Source organism: Manacus candei, unplaced genomic scaffold (assembly GCF_025592945.1).
Source record: "Manacus candei isolate 608988 ecotype Guabito, Panama unplaced genomic scaffold, ASM2559294v1 h1tg000002l, whole genome shotgun sequence".
NCBI classification, from domain to species: domain Eukaryota; kingdom Metazoa; phylum Chordata; class Aves; order Passeriformes; family Pipridae; genus Manacus; species Manacus candei.
Window position 1 is genome coordinate 4,830,171 of NW_026138050.1, and position 19,907 is coordinate 4,850,077.

The following is a 19,907-nucleotide window of genomic DNA, read 5'->3' on the forward strand; positions in this document are numbered from 1 at the left end:
AACCCCACAAAGCAATTTCAGTAGCACACAATTTGCAAAAGCATTTGAAGTAAGAAACACAAGAGAAAAGATGCAATAGTTGAAAGGAGCAGTGTCAGAAATCCCAGTTACAGACAAGAAAAGGCCTGAGCTGCTGGTCAGGACACCTTATCAACTTCCAAAGCTCCTGCAGGAGCAACAGTTTTGGGTGCTTTTTCTTTGTTATGTTGTTTTTTTTTTCCCCCTCACTTATGATTCACACTTCAGAGAAGCATCTTAGAAGAGAACTCAGTTCCTCTGACACTGCCATTACACTCCATTACTTTGAAAACAGTCAGGAATAAAACACCAGGAATAAAACTTCACTGCATGGATACAGGGGAAGAAAACCTTTCAGCTCAATTTGTGACTTAGAAAATGGTTGAGAAGTCATCTCATCACAACGAAAGGGTAATAAAAATGATTCCTGCTATGTAAGTTCAAGCCACCATTCTTGAGGGAGATGAGACACTGGAACAAGTTGCCCAGAGTAATTCAGGTGGATGTCCCATCCCTGGAAGTTTTCCAGGCCAGGTTGGAGCTTGGAGCAACCTGGTCAAGTGGAAGGTGCCCCTGCCCAGAGCAGGGGGGTGGAACTGGATGATCTTTAAGGTCCTCTTCATGCCAAATCATTCTATTATCACCAGAGATCTTTGATGTGTTGGAAGTTCTTCCTCATTGTTTTTCTACAAAGTCTTCTAGAAAGTTTTTTTCCAGTCAAGTTGAGAAATGAGCTTGGGAAATACTGTGGACAAAACTTTTAATCAACTACATGTTTTATATGGATTATGAATGAACAAATGCAAAACACTGGAAACTAATACAGACTTCCAGAAAAACAACACCCTCTGGTTAAAGAGTGAACTATTGAAACTAGGTCACTACCATGATTATGGAAAAATCATTTTGAAAAGTTCCTGGTGAAGGGGCCATGGGAGTTAACCAAGGGATTTGTGCATTTGCTATCACAGCAAGCTCACCCAATAACAAAAAAAAAAGTGAGTGCTGAAAACACCCCTAAACCAGAGCTGCCTGCAGCTGACTGGCTCTGCCCTGTGCCCAGAGGGTACTGTCTGCTTCCCACACTGCCATACAAGTGAGCTCAGGGTTTAGGAAGTCAGTCAAGAGGGATGACCTTAGCAACTTCCCAGGCCAGTCCAGGAGAGGAGACAGGAACATCCTCATTCTCCTCCTGCCCTTCTAAGGCCAAGGAGCAGGCCAATCTCTAACTGCTCTGACAATATCCAGGAAAGAATTTCTACTCATAAACACAAATAGAGAGAAGTTGCTGCACCACCTTTAGGTACAGTTTTCCTCACTGAGCACAGAGGTCTTTGGAAATGAAACCAGGTACTGTAACAGGGAGCACAAGGCGTGTGCATACAGAGCACTGCTCTGGAAGTTTGCAAGGCTTAAGAATAAGACAGACTAACCCAGTAATTCCTGAGGCTTTTATCAGTTTGCAAACAGTTCCAGAAATCCAGTCATTTTCTAGTCACTCCACTAGAGTGAACAGGTCAACTTGACAGATTAATGAGCTGTACCACATTGTAAAAAACAAACCAACCACAACACACAGCCGGAAGAGCCATGAGGAACTAAGATAAAGAAATCCAAAAGAACCATACAGTCATTACAGCAAACACACACTTATTACTGTGGGTGTGTTTGACTTTGATCACTCAGGGAAAGATTCCCTACAAACCACGCGTAGCCAGCCTGGTTTTAGTATAGGTCTGCTTTTATTTCCATATTCAGCTCTTTGAGGGAGAGGCATCCTTTCACAATCTGAAAGGAGGAGGATATAGCCCACTGTAGTGCTGCTTCAGCACACTAAGACACATCATACGAGAAATGGTTCTGCTGACTTTTCCCCAAACGAAATGAACACCTGTCCATGCCCTGGGGACACGGAAAGAGTCCTGAAACTGGAACATCGTGCGTGTGAGACAGAGGTGCACTGGTGAATCCCACCTCACTGGCAGTAGGCAAAAACTGCCAGCTGGTAAGGACTGCACAGGGGTCAGGAAGTAAATACTGGTAGTAGTGGATTTAAAAAGAAAAAAAAAATAATAATCAAACCCTAAAAAAAAAAATAAAAATAAAAATAAAGAATAAAGATTTAAAAGCAGCGCCTTTCCAGTATCTCACTGCAGCAGGCAGCAAGACTTAAAGGCACTACAATGTGTCAGAATGGAGAAAATCTGGTGCATCCACCCTTCCAGAGTGCAAGAATATGGATAAAGAATTCCAAAGTTGATATAGGCTTTCGGAAAATGAACAAACTTCTTTTCAGCACAAGATCTGGTGGTGCTGCAGAAAAGGAAAGAAGAGGTGAGTTAGTTACTGTGCTTTTATACCAACAGCTCAACCTCTGCCAGCTGGTGAAAGACTACATCAGCTTGTGTTTCACCTCTTCCTGAACTCATGTTTGTTTAAATCCATACACTAAGCAGCTTCTCTCTCTCTCTCTTCCATAAAAAGATTTCCCATGTAAGGGACACAGATAAGCCAGATCCAAATATATTCGAAGGCATCAAGGCTATTAAATTTTCTACAACTCCAAGAGGTACATGTTTCACTTGAGCTCCTTAAGATATCTGGAGGCTAAAGAGCTACAGGGTGACTTACAGCTGCAAAAGGCACATTTCCAGTCTCCCCTTCCTCTTCCTTAAGTGAGATCCTACACATGCCTTCACTAGCAAAGTAATTTTTCTCCTCAATTCAACATTAAGCTCCCTAAAGGACGTTTCTTACAAGGGGCTCAAAGTAGCCTCCATTTTCAAGATTAAATATATAATATGAATTCACAAAAAGCAACTGGGAAAAGCCCTGGATTAAATAAAAGATTTCAGCAAGAAGCCATGACAGACAGTACACAAAAACCTGCTACCATCTGAATTCTAGACAACTTCTCTAGAAAACAATGGCTGAGTTCACTCAAACTTTTATCAGCCCACAGTCAACTTGCTGTATAATACACAGTATTTAAATGCTGTCAGGTCTTGAACTAACATGTAAACCTTTCAAAAGGCAAAATTCCTTTCTCATACCAACTACAATTCCTCCTACTGACAGAACTTACAGTGTCTGCAAAACACTGTGTTCAGAGGTTGACCCTGACTCTGTTGTGGGTTTGATCTCTCTGGCAAAACAGGACATAGAGTAGTCTGCTCAGTTCTCTAAAAGCTTTTGACCCCTCTAACCACAGAGAAAACCAACTTAAAGAACAATACACCCATGCAACAGACTCTCTCAAGCAAATTATCCAATCTATATCAACAGTTGACTGAAAAAGTTTCTCTCTACTGAGAGTTATGTTATCTTACCACAGTTTTATTAATTACTCTGGTTCTGCAAGGGTAATAATTTCTTCATTGATAAAAAATTCCACAGTCTCCTCCTCCCAGTCATCAACATTGCTGTCCAGCTCATCTGTGTCTACCCCTGCAATGGAGAAAAATATTAACACTGAATACATCAAACAAGGCAGCAATGGAAAGATTTGATGCTCTTGGCAGAAAAAGTCCTTAAACCAGCAGTGAAAAATAGAAGTATTTGGTGCTTTAACTCATAACAAATACATGCTAAATTTACTGAATGATAATCAAGGCATTATGTCTTCCACTACAGGGCTTCTGGGGATTTTCTGGTTAAATGCAACATCCAAATCTCTTCACAGTTTTATCCCAAGGTCAAGCCAATACTTTCCCCGCCCCCCCTTAAATCCCGTCACGATTCAGAATAAAAAAGTACAAATAACCTTCAGAGAACAAGGGACTCGCTTCAGCAGGAAACAGAGGGAGAGGAGAAGTGAACAAACCCCCAGGACAAGGTATTTATTGGGTGAGAGGCAGCAGTTAACCAGCAGCAGCCCTTCCCAAGCCCTGTCCATGGCTCACCTCCGCGGAGCTCCAGGCGCTCGTTCCGCTGCTCCATGTACAGCTCTTGTGCCATCTTGCGGTACTTCCTGAACTCCTCCATCATCGTCCGCCTCCTCTCCACCAGCTCCTGCACAGCCAGGAACAGGCTGTTAAACCTCCCCAGTAAATCAAACCCACGTGCAACACGTGTGCTAGTAAGTCAAACCTTCTCACACGCACACTTCCTACTGACTTGAAAGAAAAAAGATTCTCTTCTGTAATCAAAAAGCTGTTTTGGTGAGTTCTTTTCTTGTGACTGGAAGAGCTTTTCTTAATTTAAAGACTAATGAAGCAACACACTAAGAACTCCAAAATATTACCACCTTTGCTTAATGAGATAACACAAGTCCCTCTCCAGACTCATTACTGAGTTTAACCTGACAGTTCAGCAGCATCTCTCTGAACTACCTATTGAACCCACTCTAACCATCTGGACTCAAATGAACACAGATGGTTGTTATAAAATAAATGTAACTTGCACTTCACCGTTACAAAATAACTAAGGGCAGGTTACAAGAGTTTCATCTACATTATATTCCAAAAGTATCTTGCCTTTGAAGCTTTGGACTGGCTCAGGCGATCCTTCTGCTCAAATATCTTGGAGTATTTCTTCAGGTCCTTCTTAATTTGCTGTAAAACAGATAATTTTATTTCAATTAAAGTATCAAGACTAGCAATCACACCCATCATCTTTTCTAAGAGTTCCTCTGGTAGGCCTAAGCAGGCTATGCTTTTTTGAAAAATGTCTCCCTGCAAGGCAATTTCCCTTCACTACAATTTTGTTTGTTTTTCCTGCCATACAGATCATGTAAATGCTTCTGTACACATGCAACCAGTGAAGTCTGGACAGCTAAATACAATTTGAGTATTATTTATAACGTTCCACTGTACCCTAACTCTAAGAACAACTGGTAACCATTTCTATTCTGAGCTTAAAATACAGTTAATATTTACAGCCATTCCCAGAAGTGAGGTCTCGTACAGAAATATGTTTTTTCACACATTCAGGGCAAAAGGCAGTTGCATAACAAGCCTCATCCTTAAGAAGGAGAAACCAAGTATGCTTATACACCAAATCAATGTCAGCACAAAGTGGAATACACTACCTTTATCTGATCCTCACTGAGCAGGGTAGCTGGTCGTGGTCTCCAGAGCAGCTGACAGAACCTGTCTTTATTGTTTTTCTGAAGCAGACGGCCTTGGAAGGTCCATAACCAATAGGCATTGTCCACCTGGAAGAGGAGTGCACTAGCTCAGCCAAGGTAAGCTATAACTTCACACTGTAGTCCTCACTCCATCAGCACGATCAGCCAAGAGAACCGGAATGTGCTTTTGTTAGTGCCTTCCCTGCACAAGCCAAAATCCTCAGCAAAATATTTGTTCCACTGAATCTTTTCAAGAAGTTGCCTTCTGGAGATTACAACAGTTTGAAATTTAGTCAATCCTCTGTCATATTCTAAAGTCTCAGATCCTGTTATTTGTACAGGAGAGGATTACAGTGCAGTGGCTGTAAGCATGCAAAAGCAATGACAGGTGCAATAAATCCTGTTGTTCCGTGCGGACCACCAGGAGACTGAGTTTTAAACTGCTAAAGGCATAGTGAAAATTCAGAAAAAGGACACTCAGTTTAGACTCATGAACTTAAAAAGGCATCAGTACCTTGTGGCTCCACCAAGACACAGAAGTCACGATGTATCTGCCCGTAGGATCCCATTCCACGTCCGAGGCCGTGTAGTGTTCCGCGATGTTCATCATGGTGCAGTCAGACGTATCAACAAATGCTAAGGCACCATTCATGCTGCAAAGACAAAACAGGACAGATTGTTTTACACACTAATGTAGCCTGGTCATTTTTTTAAAGCATTTCACAAGCTGCATCCCTAAAACTCCTCAGTACAAAGATAAATTTCCACCGCAACCAAGAGACAGGTTCTGTGGCTAGGAAATAACGTGATGGATAAAAACAAGCCTCCAAGTAAGAGTGACACTTTTGTTTCTATGTTCAGTGACCTTTAAGATTATAAATAAAATGGTTTAAAGTCAGAGTGAAAACATACTCTGGGCAAGTTAAAATCAAAGCTTAAAAATCATGTGCTTAGACATATTTTAGCAGTGACGAAGAGATTAAAGAAAAAAAAGGAATTCTAAGATGAACACAGCGCTCATCTCAAAGCATGTGAAGGCAAATATTACTCGACTGGTTAATAAAAATAATTTTTGCTTGCTCTGAAGTGAAGCTCCTGGTAACTCTTTCACAAAATAGCACTGTCACTAACAGGTATTGCCCATGAAGGGGCACAAAGCTACGGCAACAAATGCATAAGAGCCACGTATATGGTGCAAACTGGATTAGTTTAGAGTCAGTATTTAACTCTAACAGTTGAAAGGTGTTTCTTAATGTCCACTTTTCTGTTGAAAAAATACATTCTCCATTTGATGTGGCAAAAAATAGCAAGTGAAAGTTACAAAGGACTAAGCTATATCGTGAAGTTGCACCTCTGCTCTTCCTTTGCTTTTGCAAAGCTGTATCAGGATTACACAGTAATCAATGTTCACAGAGACACCAAACACTTCTTGGTGAGATACTCTCTTCCTCCTTAAAATGGAAGTGGTGATGTTCAGCAGCCTCTGAAATACTCACCTTCTGAGGCCAGCCAACACTACAAACTGCCCTTGGGGACTCCAGAATATCGTGTTCGCCTGCTGTTTGTCAAACGTTTCTGAAAACAAACCAGGCAAATTCAGAAAGAGATCTCAATCCAACACCATCAGTTATTTTACAAGCATCAACCCCACTGATTCCTCAAAAGTCATTTGTAAACTCTGCAAGCAAGTCCTAAAAACAGCCCTTAGCTCTTCACTTCTACAGACAAAACGCAGTAGCACCAGGACATCCAGAGCTGGCAGATAAAAGAGATCAGAAGACTCCAACACATCCTTGGGAATAAATTTTATCTAAAGTGAGCCAAATCTGTGCTATTGCCTCACATGAGCTTCCCAAAGCCACAAAAATTATTCTGACTCATAGGCCTTTTATTCCCAGGCACTGGGCTTACTCTGGTAACAGTTCAGTTGTCACCAGGAAGTTAATTTCTGGAATACAGTGTTGGACATAGCAGCAACTCCCACACTATCCACCAAAGAAAGCCACTATTTTGAGTTGACTGCATCTATTGCCATGTAAAATGCTTAGTACCTGCACTTTCACTTGTTTTTCGGTCACTTACTTATGAGTTCTATTTTCCCGTTGTTTTTAACATGGTAGAAGGAAACTGAAATTCGTGGAGTTTCTCCATGCAACACAGCAAACTTGCTTCCATTTGGTTCCCAAGCAAAGGCTATGATGCTTTCTGTAAAAAAAGGAGTTAAAACTCTGTCAAAGGACAATACAAACCTCTGGTTTCAAGCAGTTACCAGAGAAAAACAAAATGCTTAAGAGACGGAACCCTTCAGTTTATAGACTTTGCCATACAGACTCTCTTTTAAAACACAGGTTGATAAGGCAATTGCAGGGAGTTATGGGAAGTGTTTCCAACTATAGCTATAAAGTCCTCCATCTTCTACAAAATACAGTCATTATTATATTAATATGTCATTACTAAGACATTTTCAGTTTTGTAATCTTTCAAGTCAGTCACAAGCCCCAGTAACAACAGAAGTTTTGATTTCTCATTTTTACAGGAAATGTCCTGCACATTAATAATTTAGTTCCAAAGAGTTAATTCCCTGATTATGTCAAATGCTGACAGGAATTTCTTAGAAACACAGAATTCTGTGTCCATACCAGAGAGTTAAAGCTCAAAAGTAAGGAAATATGTGGCATTACCTTTCATTTCTACCACATCCACTGGCACCTGTTTCTCTCTCATGCGGAATATTTCAAAGTTGGTCACTACTCCCTGTAAAGGCCAAAATCAGCTTTTTATCCAGCACAAAAAGAGCAGAGTAAATAATTTTATCACTAGGCATAGAAGGACAACTACACAATTAGCCTGTCATAATAAGAGTCAAGGTTTGTTCCTTTAATGAGAGCAGATATATGCCTCCTTACCAAACACATTCCAAATTTCTGTTCTGATAAAGAATAACTTAATAATTGTACAAAAGCATTTGATGCTTTTCAGACTGTTATGAAATTTAATTAGGACAGATAAACATATGGCACACTGTGCTGCATGAACAGCTGCTTAACTGTGAGTAGGAAAAATAGTTGAGGCACAGAGCTCTCACTCAAGTCCAAGAGGCCACTAAAGTCAAAGCAAATCCTGGATACAATCACTACACAGATTTTCCTCTTTGCTTCAAATTCAAGTGGAAAAAAAAAAGAAAAATAGCTTTTGCATGATACAGTTTACATTGTCTGCAGCACTGTCAGCATGAGATACAACCAAATTTTACCAATAAAATCAGAATCCACCTACCTGTGTGCCTTTGGGAGTCCTGTCTACCTTCACACACAGGTAGTCCCCGTTCTTCTGCCAGTGCAGTTTACAATCTACTACGTTGAACAAATTCCGCACACGAATTTCTTGTCTAGAAGGCAGCTGCATCAAAGTCACTCTTGCTGGGATGTCTTTGTCCTCAGGCACCCAGAAAGCAATTATGTTACCACCTGGAGACCATGAGAAATCTCTACAGGAACAAAGTTAAAAATTAGGCCATTTTAATTTTTAGTTAAGAGATACTGCAAGCAGAAACCATTTTCTCTCATTGTATCTGAATGTTGCAGACAAATATCAACTCTCAATATAAAAGGCAATAACTGAGGGCAACTTAATAACCTTACATATAACAACACCAAAACAAATTTTTAAACTGCTATTTAAATTTGCTATATCAGGACAGTACATTTTACTGAAAAGCAGAGGTGACACACAGAGGAACCACCAAAGATCTAAAACCAGGCTGATTAAACCAATGAGCCAAAAAAAACCCCCAAACCCAACCCTATTAAATTACCCTGGTGAGAATCTTCTTGCACCTGGGTACACTTAATTTTCTTGTTGCTTCACAGAGAAGTACTTCAAAAACTCTCACAGGAGTCAGTGTCTCTTGTGCAGACAAGCACAAACCAGGCAGTACACAGCACACTGCTCTAAGCCAGCACACCAACCCCATTAGGGAGATATTCCCTAACAAACTGCATTCCAGTCTGGTTTGGTAGACAAGGAACAGGACTCCCAAGCTAGACCCTGGATTAAGCAGTTCCACAGAGCATTTCAAAGCACAGAAGCTGTCAACTGTGTTCACTGATGAATGGAGAGTTTCCCATCTCTTTTTCCCAGCTTGTCTAATTTAACCACCTCAGCATAGAAGGCCTTTTGCTCTGGTTAACAGTCTGAAGATTCCTCTCCCCATAACAAAGCCACAGAAAAAAAGATTACAATTAAAGAGAGCAGTCATGTTTACAAAGGAATAGACTCACCTTATCCCATTGATTTTCAAGCTCTTTTTGTCCAACAAACCCATAGACTAAAAGAGGAGAGAAGGACAAATTTTCAAGTTAGTAGCATTCTTATATGTACACATATACCTTCTACTCTCATCACTAGACCACAGAAACTAGGAAATTCTGTAGCTTTCAGAGCTCCTGCATCACTATTTTTTATTATAAACATATGCAACCACAATCACAAACAAAATAAAAATTGTTGTAGATAATTAGTAGGTACAGCAGCTTGAATGATAAAGAAAAAGCAAAACAGAATAGATTAGGCTGCAATTTATAGTGCTTTTGGGTACTTCGGTACTCACCTGCTACTGAGAGCTGGGAGGAATCACATAACCTTGATCCTACTGATTTTTATAAGTAGTATATTGAGCTGTCTAATCCTTCTAGATGTGGTGTGAAATTTACTGTCACACTCAGATAAAGTTTTTCACCCAGCAAAGAACAAGACAAGAGCAAACTGATTTCTTCCCTCTAAGCCCAGCTCTAAAGTGCATTACTGAAAACCACAGGAAAGACTGACATTGTAATGCAATAAGCATTATAAAAAAAAAAAAAAGGAAGAACTTACAGGTGTTTCATAGATGCTGAGGGTATCTGAAGTCATTCGAGCAAAGAATTTACCATCATGACTCCATCTAAGCAAAAAAGAAAAAAAATATTAATTTGGAACTGCCTTTTTAATAAAGGAAGAAGTCTGGGACTAAGCTCTCTACTCTAATTCTACTTCTCAACCTACTTAAAAATAGGCCAGTGAGCTGAGTTTTCACAGTGGAATCCTCGCTTCTTTTGGCCAGTCAGAATATCCCAGATGATGATGGCCTGAGGGTCATCCTGCGTGTCCATCAAAGGGCTGAAGGTCACTAAATACCTACAAAAGAAATAATTAATTTCACAATTGGAACTTCATCTGGTATGTCAGTACCATAAGGCTTTCATCCAAGTAATATTTAAATACCATGCACTTGCAAACAGCAGTTTCTCTAACGGGATTTTTCAGAGAGGAGGGAAAAATAGGAAAAGCACGACAAAGGAGGAGAAAGCTTCCAAGACACAGTATTTCCCTGGCATCCCTCTGGGTGAAAAGACTCCAGATTTATGTGCAAGTCTTTCCATGTTGATGTTACAAGGAAGGGGAACTCATCAAATACACTGTTACCTAATATATAGCTTTGACACAAGAACTTCATTGGTTTTGAACCAAACATGAATCTATTGACCTTATCCAACCCAAACTACAGGTTTGCAAAACTTCTCCATTTAAAGATAGATAACCTCTCTTTAGTACAATAAAGCATAAAACCTAACTGCTTCCAAATATCTTGCTTGAAAACTACCAACAGAAGATGCATCTCAGTCTTGGAATTATTTTAGCCTTCTCTCAAGAGCTCTTTAATATTAAAGAAGGCTTAAGGAATTCGTTTCAGCACTACAGATTTGGAGGATGCTACTAATGCCTCATGCTTTTGACCCCTTACCCAATGCCATGCTCCATACCTTTCACAAGGTGAGAAGTCAATAAGCTGCACTCCTTGGTGACTAAACCTCTGAATCTGCTTGAACTTCTCTCCACCCCACAGTGCGATGCCTCTCTGGTGGAACGTGGCCAAGTAGGTACCTTTGGGGGACCAACGCACGTAGGTCTCTGTCCACCTCTGATTGAAAAAAAAAATACACACAAAGGTTTAATTTCATGTTGTATTCCCAAAAAAGGGAAACAATCAGCGTGTGGCTTGCAGCATCACATTTTGAAAATCCATTTACTAAGTGAAGATCTTAGAATTCGTGATACCTTGGACCAGCTGTGGAGTTTAATTTCATGCACATAAGGTATGGGTACTTATTCTTCAGGTTGAAAACTGCCAGTTGAGACCTTTTCAACTTACTGATCACCAAAAACATATTCCAGGTACAGTGACAACCTTTGTATAATAACAACTAAACCCACCTAACAGGTCTGGGGTTCCTTGTTGTCTTTCAGCCCTGGTAACAACTTTTCTCAAAAGGAAGGGTAAGTATTTCAAGTTTCTTAACAACACAGCTCTTGACCTTCAGCTAAGTTAGAGAGGTTTCAGCAATACAGAGCACAGCCAGTGACCACAGTGATGAGCAAATATTCTCACCATCCCAAAGCCAACTTCTTTCTACTGTAATGCACAATGGTTATTAAGGAAAATGCTGCTAGGTCCTAACAGTTCCCAGCAAGTCAAGTGCCTGCAGCAGACAGGCAGACAGACTAACTCTCCCTTTTATATGCCATTACCAAACCAGCTATTCCTCTTTAACACCTCTGTAGTCAGCACAAAAGCAAGAAGTCATGTGAAGCAGCAAACATAGGCACACATTCAGCTCTAATGACTAGTGCTCCTCAAACTCTGACTTTGCATTTCAGGTCTTTCTGAATCACCTGTAACAGAGAGATGAAGGAAACTAATGGGCATCATGGACCAGTTCAAAAAAACAAACACCACCACAAACTCCAGAAGTTCACTCCACATTTCTTTTACCTAAGCAGCTAAGTCTAATCTTAAATGATGTGGTTTCACCACTCTTCACAAGGAAAAGTATTTCAGCAATGGGAAAAAGATTTTTTTTTTAATTAAAAAGCTGCAATGTCATAATACGAAGGAAGGAGACTGACAGTGTATCTGCCATGTACAGCACTTCCAGGACACTCACTGCTCTGTCCTCAATTTGAACAGGTTCCTTGATGTCATTCCAAAAAATGGAGGTCCGGTCTCCTGACTCAAAGATGACACTGTACTGATCCCTACAGTCAGGATCTTCCAACCAGTATCGGAGATTCCCCTAAGAAAAACAGAAGCAAGAAGATTTTTAGTGAGTCAAAGGCTAAGATAAGTTCCCCAAATTAGTATCTACCTGGCAGGGGGAAGTTGGTCTCACCAGAGTGTGCAGCTTTGGGGTCTTACCACTGCAAGCAAGTTTTTGAAGTTAAATTAAAGAACTCCAACCAAGGCTAAGAGAGCACATCATGAATAGGTGGACCTTCAAGGTGGTTTGATGATGTTTAATATTTCTTGTGTAAAATATCTTATTGGGTTTGTTGTTAATTTTATTTTTTTTTAAACCCTATCCCTTCCACCAGACCATTTACAAAGTTACTGGTAACAAACACCAAAGTTTGCCTCAAACAACTAAAAATACAAAAAGATGCTTTTGAAAATCTATTTTTAAATTATTTGTGCAAAACTGTTATTTACTCTTAAGCTTTACACAATGTGGAACTACTAAGCAGAACCACAAAGTTCTTCCTGTCACTTTATGACAGTGAAAACTAAGGAACAGGAGCATGTGATTCCCACTGCTACTTATAACACTATGAACACATCGTTTCTATTTTCATATGGACACTCCAGCAATGAAGCAACCATTTAATATTATGCTGAATATTTCTTCCACTTTTCCAGAAATTCCTTACCAAATCCTTAAATGGCTGTTTCTCAGGGATTTCCCATTCATCACTGATTGTCATGTACCTGAAAGAGCAATTAGGCTGGTTACACTCCACACAGGCACTCTTGATTAGAAATCCCAAATCTACAGATACCCACAACGGCTGCACTCACTTATCAAAGTCTGTGAAAAGGTTGACTCTGAAGGTGTGCTGCTTATCCAGTTTGTATCCATCTGCATTCTTCACAGCATCCACTGCGTGAGATGGAGACATGTACTCCAGAAAGATGTACCTACAGGGAAGGAAGACCAAAGCAGGAAGACCTTGTTGACTACAGAACCAGCTCATAATAATGGGGATAAATTAAGAATTCAGTACTGAGCATCTACAAAATAACTTCTTGTCTTGTCCCTAGCCAATTAGGGTCAAAGGCAATTAATCTCCATTTTGGCCACAGGCACACATGCACTTTTTTAGCTCTATTGGCCTGACCTCAATTAATCAGATATCCTTTCTGAATGGGCCAGAGTCAGTGATGAATGCAAATTCAACACGACACAGGACAACAATGAGAGCCAGGAACAGGCAAGTTAAGTCTGCAGCTCTCCCCAGCTGAATGACACATCATGTTTAGGAGTTGTAACTGTTGCTGTCACAGGCACAGCAAAGCACCACTCTTGTTTCAATTACACAACTCAGCTTCCTTCTGGCCACTGATCCAACCCAGCTGGTAGCCCAGCAGACTTAAAACTAACTGTATCCTGAACAGCACCAGACATTGCCTCAAAGAGAGGCACGAACACAGAGACTGAATAATTTTCTCATCCTTCTCACACTGACCTCAGAGAACCAACAACCTATCCACTCCACAAAACTCACTTTTTTTATGCCTTCCAAACTATGTATTCCTCCAATACTCAGCAATATATGCTACATATACTGACAGCCTATTTTGCATTACTTAGTACATTTGCTGCAACTAAGTTTTTAACTCAAGTGGACCTTTAACTCATTGATCGGTCAGAGCAGAAATTTAACATAAAACCACTCATGTAGTACTGCACAGAAATCTGTCTTTCAAACCCAGTTAAACTGTTTCCATAATTAATTCCTGCCATGCTCCACATTGGAGCCTAATGAGCTATTAAGCTTCTCAGCTCCCTCACACACTTGTGTGTCACTGAGATGAGATGTCAGGATTGTACAGACTAAGGTAGAAGCAGGTGATAATAATGACTATGAGGTCATCATAAAAACTGGCCATAAAGTATTTACACCAATAATCAAGGCAAAGTCAGAGCTGTGCTTCAATCCTGTTAATTGGAGTTATCATGACTTACCCTTTTGTTTTCCCATCTGCTTCTGGATAAAATTCATTGATAATTTTACCGAACTTGGAAAATATTTTGTGGATGACATTCTTCAGTTTCTCAAGTCGGTCTGGCCCAACCTGGGGAACATTATCCACGACAATCACCGAGTCTATCCCATCTGCTTCCTGGGGCTGATCTTTCAGGATATCACCAAGCAGTTCTGCAAAGACAGCACACACAGGAAACTAAGGCACCCGTCTGCAACGTGCAGGAGGAAGACAAAGATGGAAAGAATAGTGAGAGGAACAGAACAGAACGGCTCCAAATCTGAGGAAATTTAAAGAATTATTTAAGAAACTTGGCAGTGGATGAACATTCTATCAGAGAAACCACTGAAGGGAACACACAACACTCCAACAGCACTTTCTGCCTCAGTGACGTGATTATGTGGCTTTGTGACAAATTTCAAGCTGCCAACTCTTGAAGTCTGTTAAAGAAATACCTTACATTGTGATCATCAACACCTGCACTATTACCTTTTTTTTCAGGAGATGGAACTGGCTCACAAAGTCCTCAAAACTGACAACAGCACAGACAACTGTAAGATTTACTACCCAAACTCTGCTTAGTCCCCTTGCTCGACTTATAACCAGAGGACTTCGAGGGGGGAAAAAAAAAGTACCATGTACCTCCCTCCTGAATTACACAAGTTTTAGCCTAATTCAAAACTATGTGCCATACTGGAAGCTCTGCATGTCTCAGCATCACTATAATTAAGAACTTGCACTCCTTCTAAACCTTTAATTAAACACAAAAATAAAGGTCTAGGACAAGACACTTAAAGCCATATTTAAGCCTTCAGTGCAGACATGACACACACCTTTTCACACTGTGGATATTCTTCAATTATATAAATTCCTGAATATCTGCAGTAAGTTTCATGTGAAAAGCACTATAAAATACAAGACCACACAGAAAATAAGTTCATGCCACTATACTTTTGAATTTGAACAAGGATAAAACTTGGAAACTCAAACTATATATGGCATTCACAGACAAGGGAAAAAATCCAAGAAATATTTAAAATATGAGAACAAACTAAAAAGGGTGTTGGATACACTGATATTTTGAAGACATTTTTATAGATTTTTGCTGGTTTGGGAATTCTACAAATTATTCTGCCCAGAAACACCACTGGAAAGATCTCTAGCAGTGAAGAAATACAAGAAATATGCTTACTTTGAACTACCAGAAAACCTTTGCTTTCTATAACTTTAACCTTCAACAGGTTATTACACATGATGCTTTGCACTGATCTGGGGCTCCAAAAATGTTTAGGCCATTACCACCAAGATTATGTAGTACTCACAGAATGTTGTTGTTTGTAGCATTTATTACTCAAAAAGATGCTCTCCATGTGCATGTAGGAACTACAATTAACAATATAAAATACATAAAACGAAAGCATGTCCCACAAGGACATTTCCATAGAAGTCTACAAGACGAAAAAAAAGGAAAAAAAAAACAAACCAAAACACAAAAGGATGATTTTAAGGCTCCATTAGTCATTTTTTCACAACCACTTCTCATAAAAGACTTTGTAGCCCTTCAGACAAGCCAAGGAATGTGTGTTAAGATTCCTGTGCAAGAATGCAACACCCTGTCTTGAATCAAAACTGTAACAGAGTGAAAACAAATTCCTACACTGTGCCCTTCCTCTGCCTTAAATTCAAAATTGTGAACAAAGGAATCTTCAAAGGGTAAGAAGCTGGTTTAGCCAGCTCTTATTGCACCCAGAAGGGAAGCAGGGTGTGGTGGGTACATGGCTATCTTCAGCTGGCAGTATTTTAAGGACCACTGTCATTATCTGAGCTTCATTGCACCTAAGTGGTTGTCCAACACACCCCCTTCTCCTGCTTTAACTTGGGTCAGCTGCTCTGCCCTGCCACCACCACTCTGGGGAAAAAAGCTGAAGGAATGGATCTGAGATGGTCCAGTCCCAAAGCTGGGCCACCTCACAGGTGTTCCTGAGGATGGATGTTATCCTGAGCCTTGATCAGTGACACTGATGGGCTGCCTTTCTCCTTGGGGAGGCATCAGGATAAGGGGAAAAGAATAAGGAAACTCATGAAGTAACACACAGATGGGAAAGCCAGACCAGCAAGGCTGACTAAACTTAAACACTGTAATTCAGCCACTAACACTGGATTATTCATACAGCTGAGAAGTTAGCCAAATTAATTAACAAATAAAACAGGTGAGGATGGAAAATATGCCCAGTTTCTGAAGAAAGAACTGAACATACCAATCTGAGATGTAGACCAAGTGTATCAAGCAAACACTTAACTAAACAAAAAGAATCCAAGCCAAAGTCTCTTTAAGGAACAAATGTACAAGTTCAAAGAGCAATACAACTACTATACTGAGAACAGCAAACACTTTCTTAATCTAAGATATTTGGCTGCTATTTTATTAAGCTAAACACAGGCCTGGAACACTAGAAGGCAGATGTATTACCTGTATTCCACCAATTTAATAACTGACTGATTTACAGTCACGTGCTTTAGAAACATTTTTCTAGTTCTGATACGTGTAACGGACCCAAAACATGCAGGAGGCACGTACATGAGTCCCTACAACAGCACATATACTGAACAAATATTGGTCAAATAAGTGCTTTTGCTAATTAAAACCAAGACATTTTATCGAGAAAGATTTATCAGAAAAACAGCAAAATAGAGTTCTAATTCCTGTATGCTGAAATCAGGTATTTCCTTGATTGTCTGTGCAGTTACACAACAGCTTTGCCATTCTAAGGCAGGTAATATTCAATACTTCTAAAAGAGCCTGGGTTGGAATTTTCCACTGCAAGAAACAACTTTTCCCTATTTCCTTGTCACAAACTACCTATGTCACATCTTCATGAAGAGTAACTCTTCTGAAACCAGTGCTATTTACCTACAGATTTCACTCTGGATGCATGCTAAAAAACCCCGAGAACGATGAAAACCCAGTTTGCAACCACCGCGCCAACCATTTAAAACTTCTGGGTTTACAGCTGAGTTCAACTAATGGAGGCAAAGGGAAGGGGCACGAGTTGACGACTCCCCTCTTTGAGAGGAGCCCAGAGATTGATACCTTAAGTTTAACAGTAGATTTTAAAACACCTTTAACGGCACCTTTTAGAACAACACATGTTCTAACGCGATGCAGACCGTGCTGGGTACCACCAGCATCCCCAGGGGTCGGGGCAGAGCGTTCCCAGCCCGGGCTCACCCGGCCCCCCACGGGCTCCCCCAGCTCCGGGCAGGGCCAGGGTCCCCGGAGCGCTCCCACGGCCCCTCCCGGCCCGCACCTTCGTCGCTGATGTCGTCCACGAAGTCCTCGGGGTCGCTGAAGGAAATCTCGTCCTCGGGCTCGGCGGGGGCGGCGGGCGCGGCCTCCCCGTTCTGCTGCGCCGCGCTGGGCTCGGCCTGGGCCGGCGGCGGCTGCTCGGGCTGGGGCTCCGCCGCGGGCTCGGCCCCGGCCTGGGGCTCGGCCTCGGCCTCGGCCTTGGCGGGGCTCTCCCGGCCCGACGGCGGCTTCGGCTCCGCCGGCGGCTGCTCCTGCTCGGGCTCCTCGGCGGGCGGCGGCGGCTCGGGGGGCCCCGGCGGCGCCTCGGACTCGCCTCCATCATCATTATCCTCCTCCTCCTCTTCTTCCTCCTCCTCCTCCTGCTGCTCCTGCTGCTGCGGCGGCGGCTCCGCCGGCGGCGCGGGCGCGTCCGTGTGCTCGGGGTCCTCGGCGGGGCCCTGCGCGCCGGGCGGCGCGGCGGCAGCCGGGCTCTCCTCGGTGTCCTGCATGGGGGTCGGCGGCGGGCGCGGTGCCCGGTGCGGTGCCTGGTACTCGGTGCGGTGCCCGGTGCGGTGCCCGGTCGGTCGGAGGGGGGGTGCGGGGCGGCTCCTACGGCCGGACCATGTGCGCCAGGCCCAGCGGCCCGCGCGCGCCGGCGCTTACCAACGCGCGCGGGGTGGGAGGGGGGAGGTCCTTATCCCCGCCGCGGCTCCCGCCCACCGCCGCGGCCACTACTACGGCCGTCTTCTCCTGCTCCGTCCTCAGAAGGGTTCGGACACTTTGCTACCCTTATTTTCCTTAGCGAGCGGCGGCTCCCCCTCGTTTTCACCCCACCGCACTTCTGGCGCCCCTATTTCATGCCTGCTGTGGTCGAGCCCAAGATGGCGCTTCCTTCCATTCTACTGGGGTTGGGCCCGGCCGAACCATTTTTCGGGAGGCGCGAGGCGCCGTGACATTTAACTGGACTGGCACACAGTGAAACCTCCCTGCGTGTGCGGCCGCTCAGCGGATGCCGCTGCTCAGCGCTGCGCAGGCGGTGACAGGAGGGCGCACTGGCGCGAAACACTCTCCGTCTCCCCCCTGCAAACCGCCCGCCATGGGCTCGCCCGAAGGCTGGCGGGGCGCGCGCGCGGGCGCTACCAAGCTGGTGCAGAGAGGGGAGGCGCGGGGCGCTGCACGGACACCGCCCCGTTTGTGCCGGGGCGCGGCGAGCGCGGGAGGCCAGCGCCCACCCCCGCGGCGGCGGGCCCCCGTGGTACTGCCCGGCGGCAGCGCCACATCAGCCGGGCGCGATGGCGGCGGTGGGGGCTGAGGGGGCACGTCCTCACACACCGCTTTCCATCGCTCTGTTAATCCCTACCAGACCTTTGTGGGGTTAAAATAATATTTTCCGTGAGGTAAAAGGTGAGGGGGGCCATGCCCTGGCGCCGCTGCACGCCCCGGTTAGCGCGAGAGGCCTTCAGAGGGGCGGTGACATCGCGGTGCAGTCGGACACTGAGTAGGGACAGTGATCTGAGGGGTCACAGTGCACAGTCCTGGCGTTTTAGGATGATTTTTAAATGGTTTTAAAGCTTGAATTTATCTTTCACACCGGCTACCAACGTGACTGACCATCAGAGAGACCTGGCCCCGCGTTATCGATTATACCACTGCCTTCCGTGGGTGCGTCAAGCTGATGAAAAATACGTAGAGTGTCACTTTTCTCAGCATGTGTGCTAATACAGTATGTTCAAAGTGGCTAAGGGAACCTGGAATTTGCCTTCTTGAGGTGACAACTGTAGAGGAAAAAGCTCAGAATAGTTCTCGAGGAATAGTTCTGTGCCCTCTTAGGAGGTGAACACTTGTGTTTTGAGTAGGACTTTTGGTGGTTTTATTTTTTTAGCCCAGTGCTTTCAGTCAGATCATCAAAGCAGTAAAAATGCCAGCATTAAAAACAAAACAAAACAAAACAAAACAAAAACAAACAAGCATGAGAAGAGCAGAGCAGATATTGTACTTGGCATTTTAAATTTAGACCCCGTTGCAGTATCTCTCGTGTTTTGGTAAAATCTCGAGGGAAGATGATACGAAGCCAAGGCGGACAGCCCCGCTGTGTGATTTATCGGGCAGTCACACGATGGCAGCCGAGCTCCACTCACATTCCGTTCGCCGAGCGTGTCCACTCCTTTCTGGAGCCACGGGCAGCACGTATGAATGGAAACGATGACTGGCACTTTGTGCGGCTATTTTTTCCCCTCATTATATCATGGTAGCTGACCAGACTTTGACTCCCCAGTCAGCAGAAGCACCGACACGCTGAAGTGAACAGAGAATGCTGTTTCCTGCCATCACAACCACATATTTCTCCAAATGTGAGGGAGGAGGTGCTGCCGTCCCATTCATAGTCCCAGCTGGGTCCTCAGTATTCCATTGCTCTCCAGGACTGTGTATGTGGTCTCTGTTCCTTTTCACCACCC

At 43.1% G+C, this 19,907-nt stretch overlaps 1 protein-coding gene across 1 annotated transcript; it reads right to left on the reverse strand.

Moving 5' to 3' along the window:
- Positions 1 to 1,741: 1,741 nt before the first annotated feature.
- EIF3B (eukaryotic translation initiation factor 3 subunit B) lies at positions 1,742 to 18,533 on the reverse strand. Its single transcript, XM_051777114.1, has 19 exons — positions 17,474 to 18,533; positions 14,146 to 14,338; positions 12,978 to 13,097; positions 12,830 to 12,887; positions 12,070 to 12,198; positions 10,888 to 11,045; positions 10,130 to 10,261; positions 9,962 to 10,028; positions 9,367 to 9,413; positions 8,363 to 8,573; positions 7,768 to 7,840; positions 7,169 to 7,291; positions 6,583 to 6,661; positions 5,601 to 5,739; positions 5,048 to 5,173; positions 4,494 to 4,571; positions 3,921 to 4,029; positions 3,348 to 3,465; positions 1,742 to 2,331 (listed from the first exon to the last, which is right to left on the reverse strand). Exons 1-18 carry the CDS (start codon positions 17,958 to 17,960, stop codon positions 3,362 to 3,364), a joined length of 2,433 nt encoding a protein of 810 aa, XP_051633074.1. The 5' UTR covers positions 17,961 to 18,533; the 3' UTR covers positions 1,742 to 2,331; positions 3,348 to 3,361.
- Between the last annotated feature and the right edge of the window lie 1,374 nt (positions 18,534 to 19,907).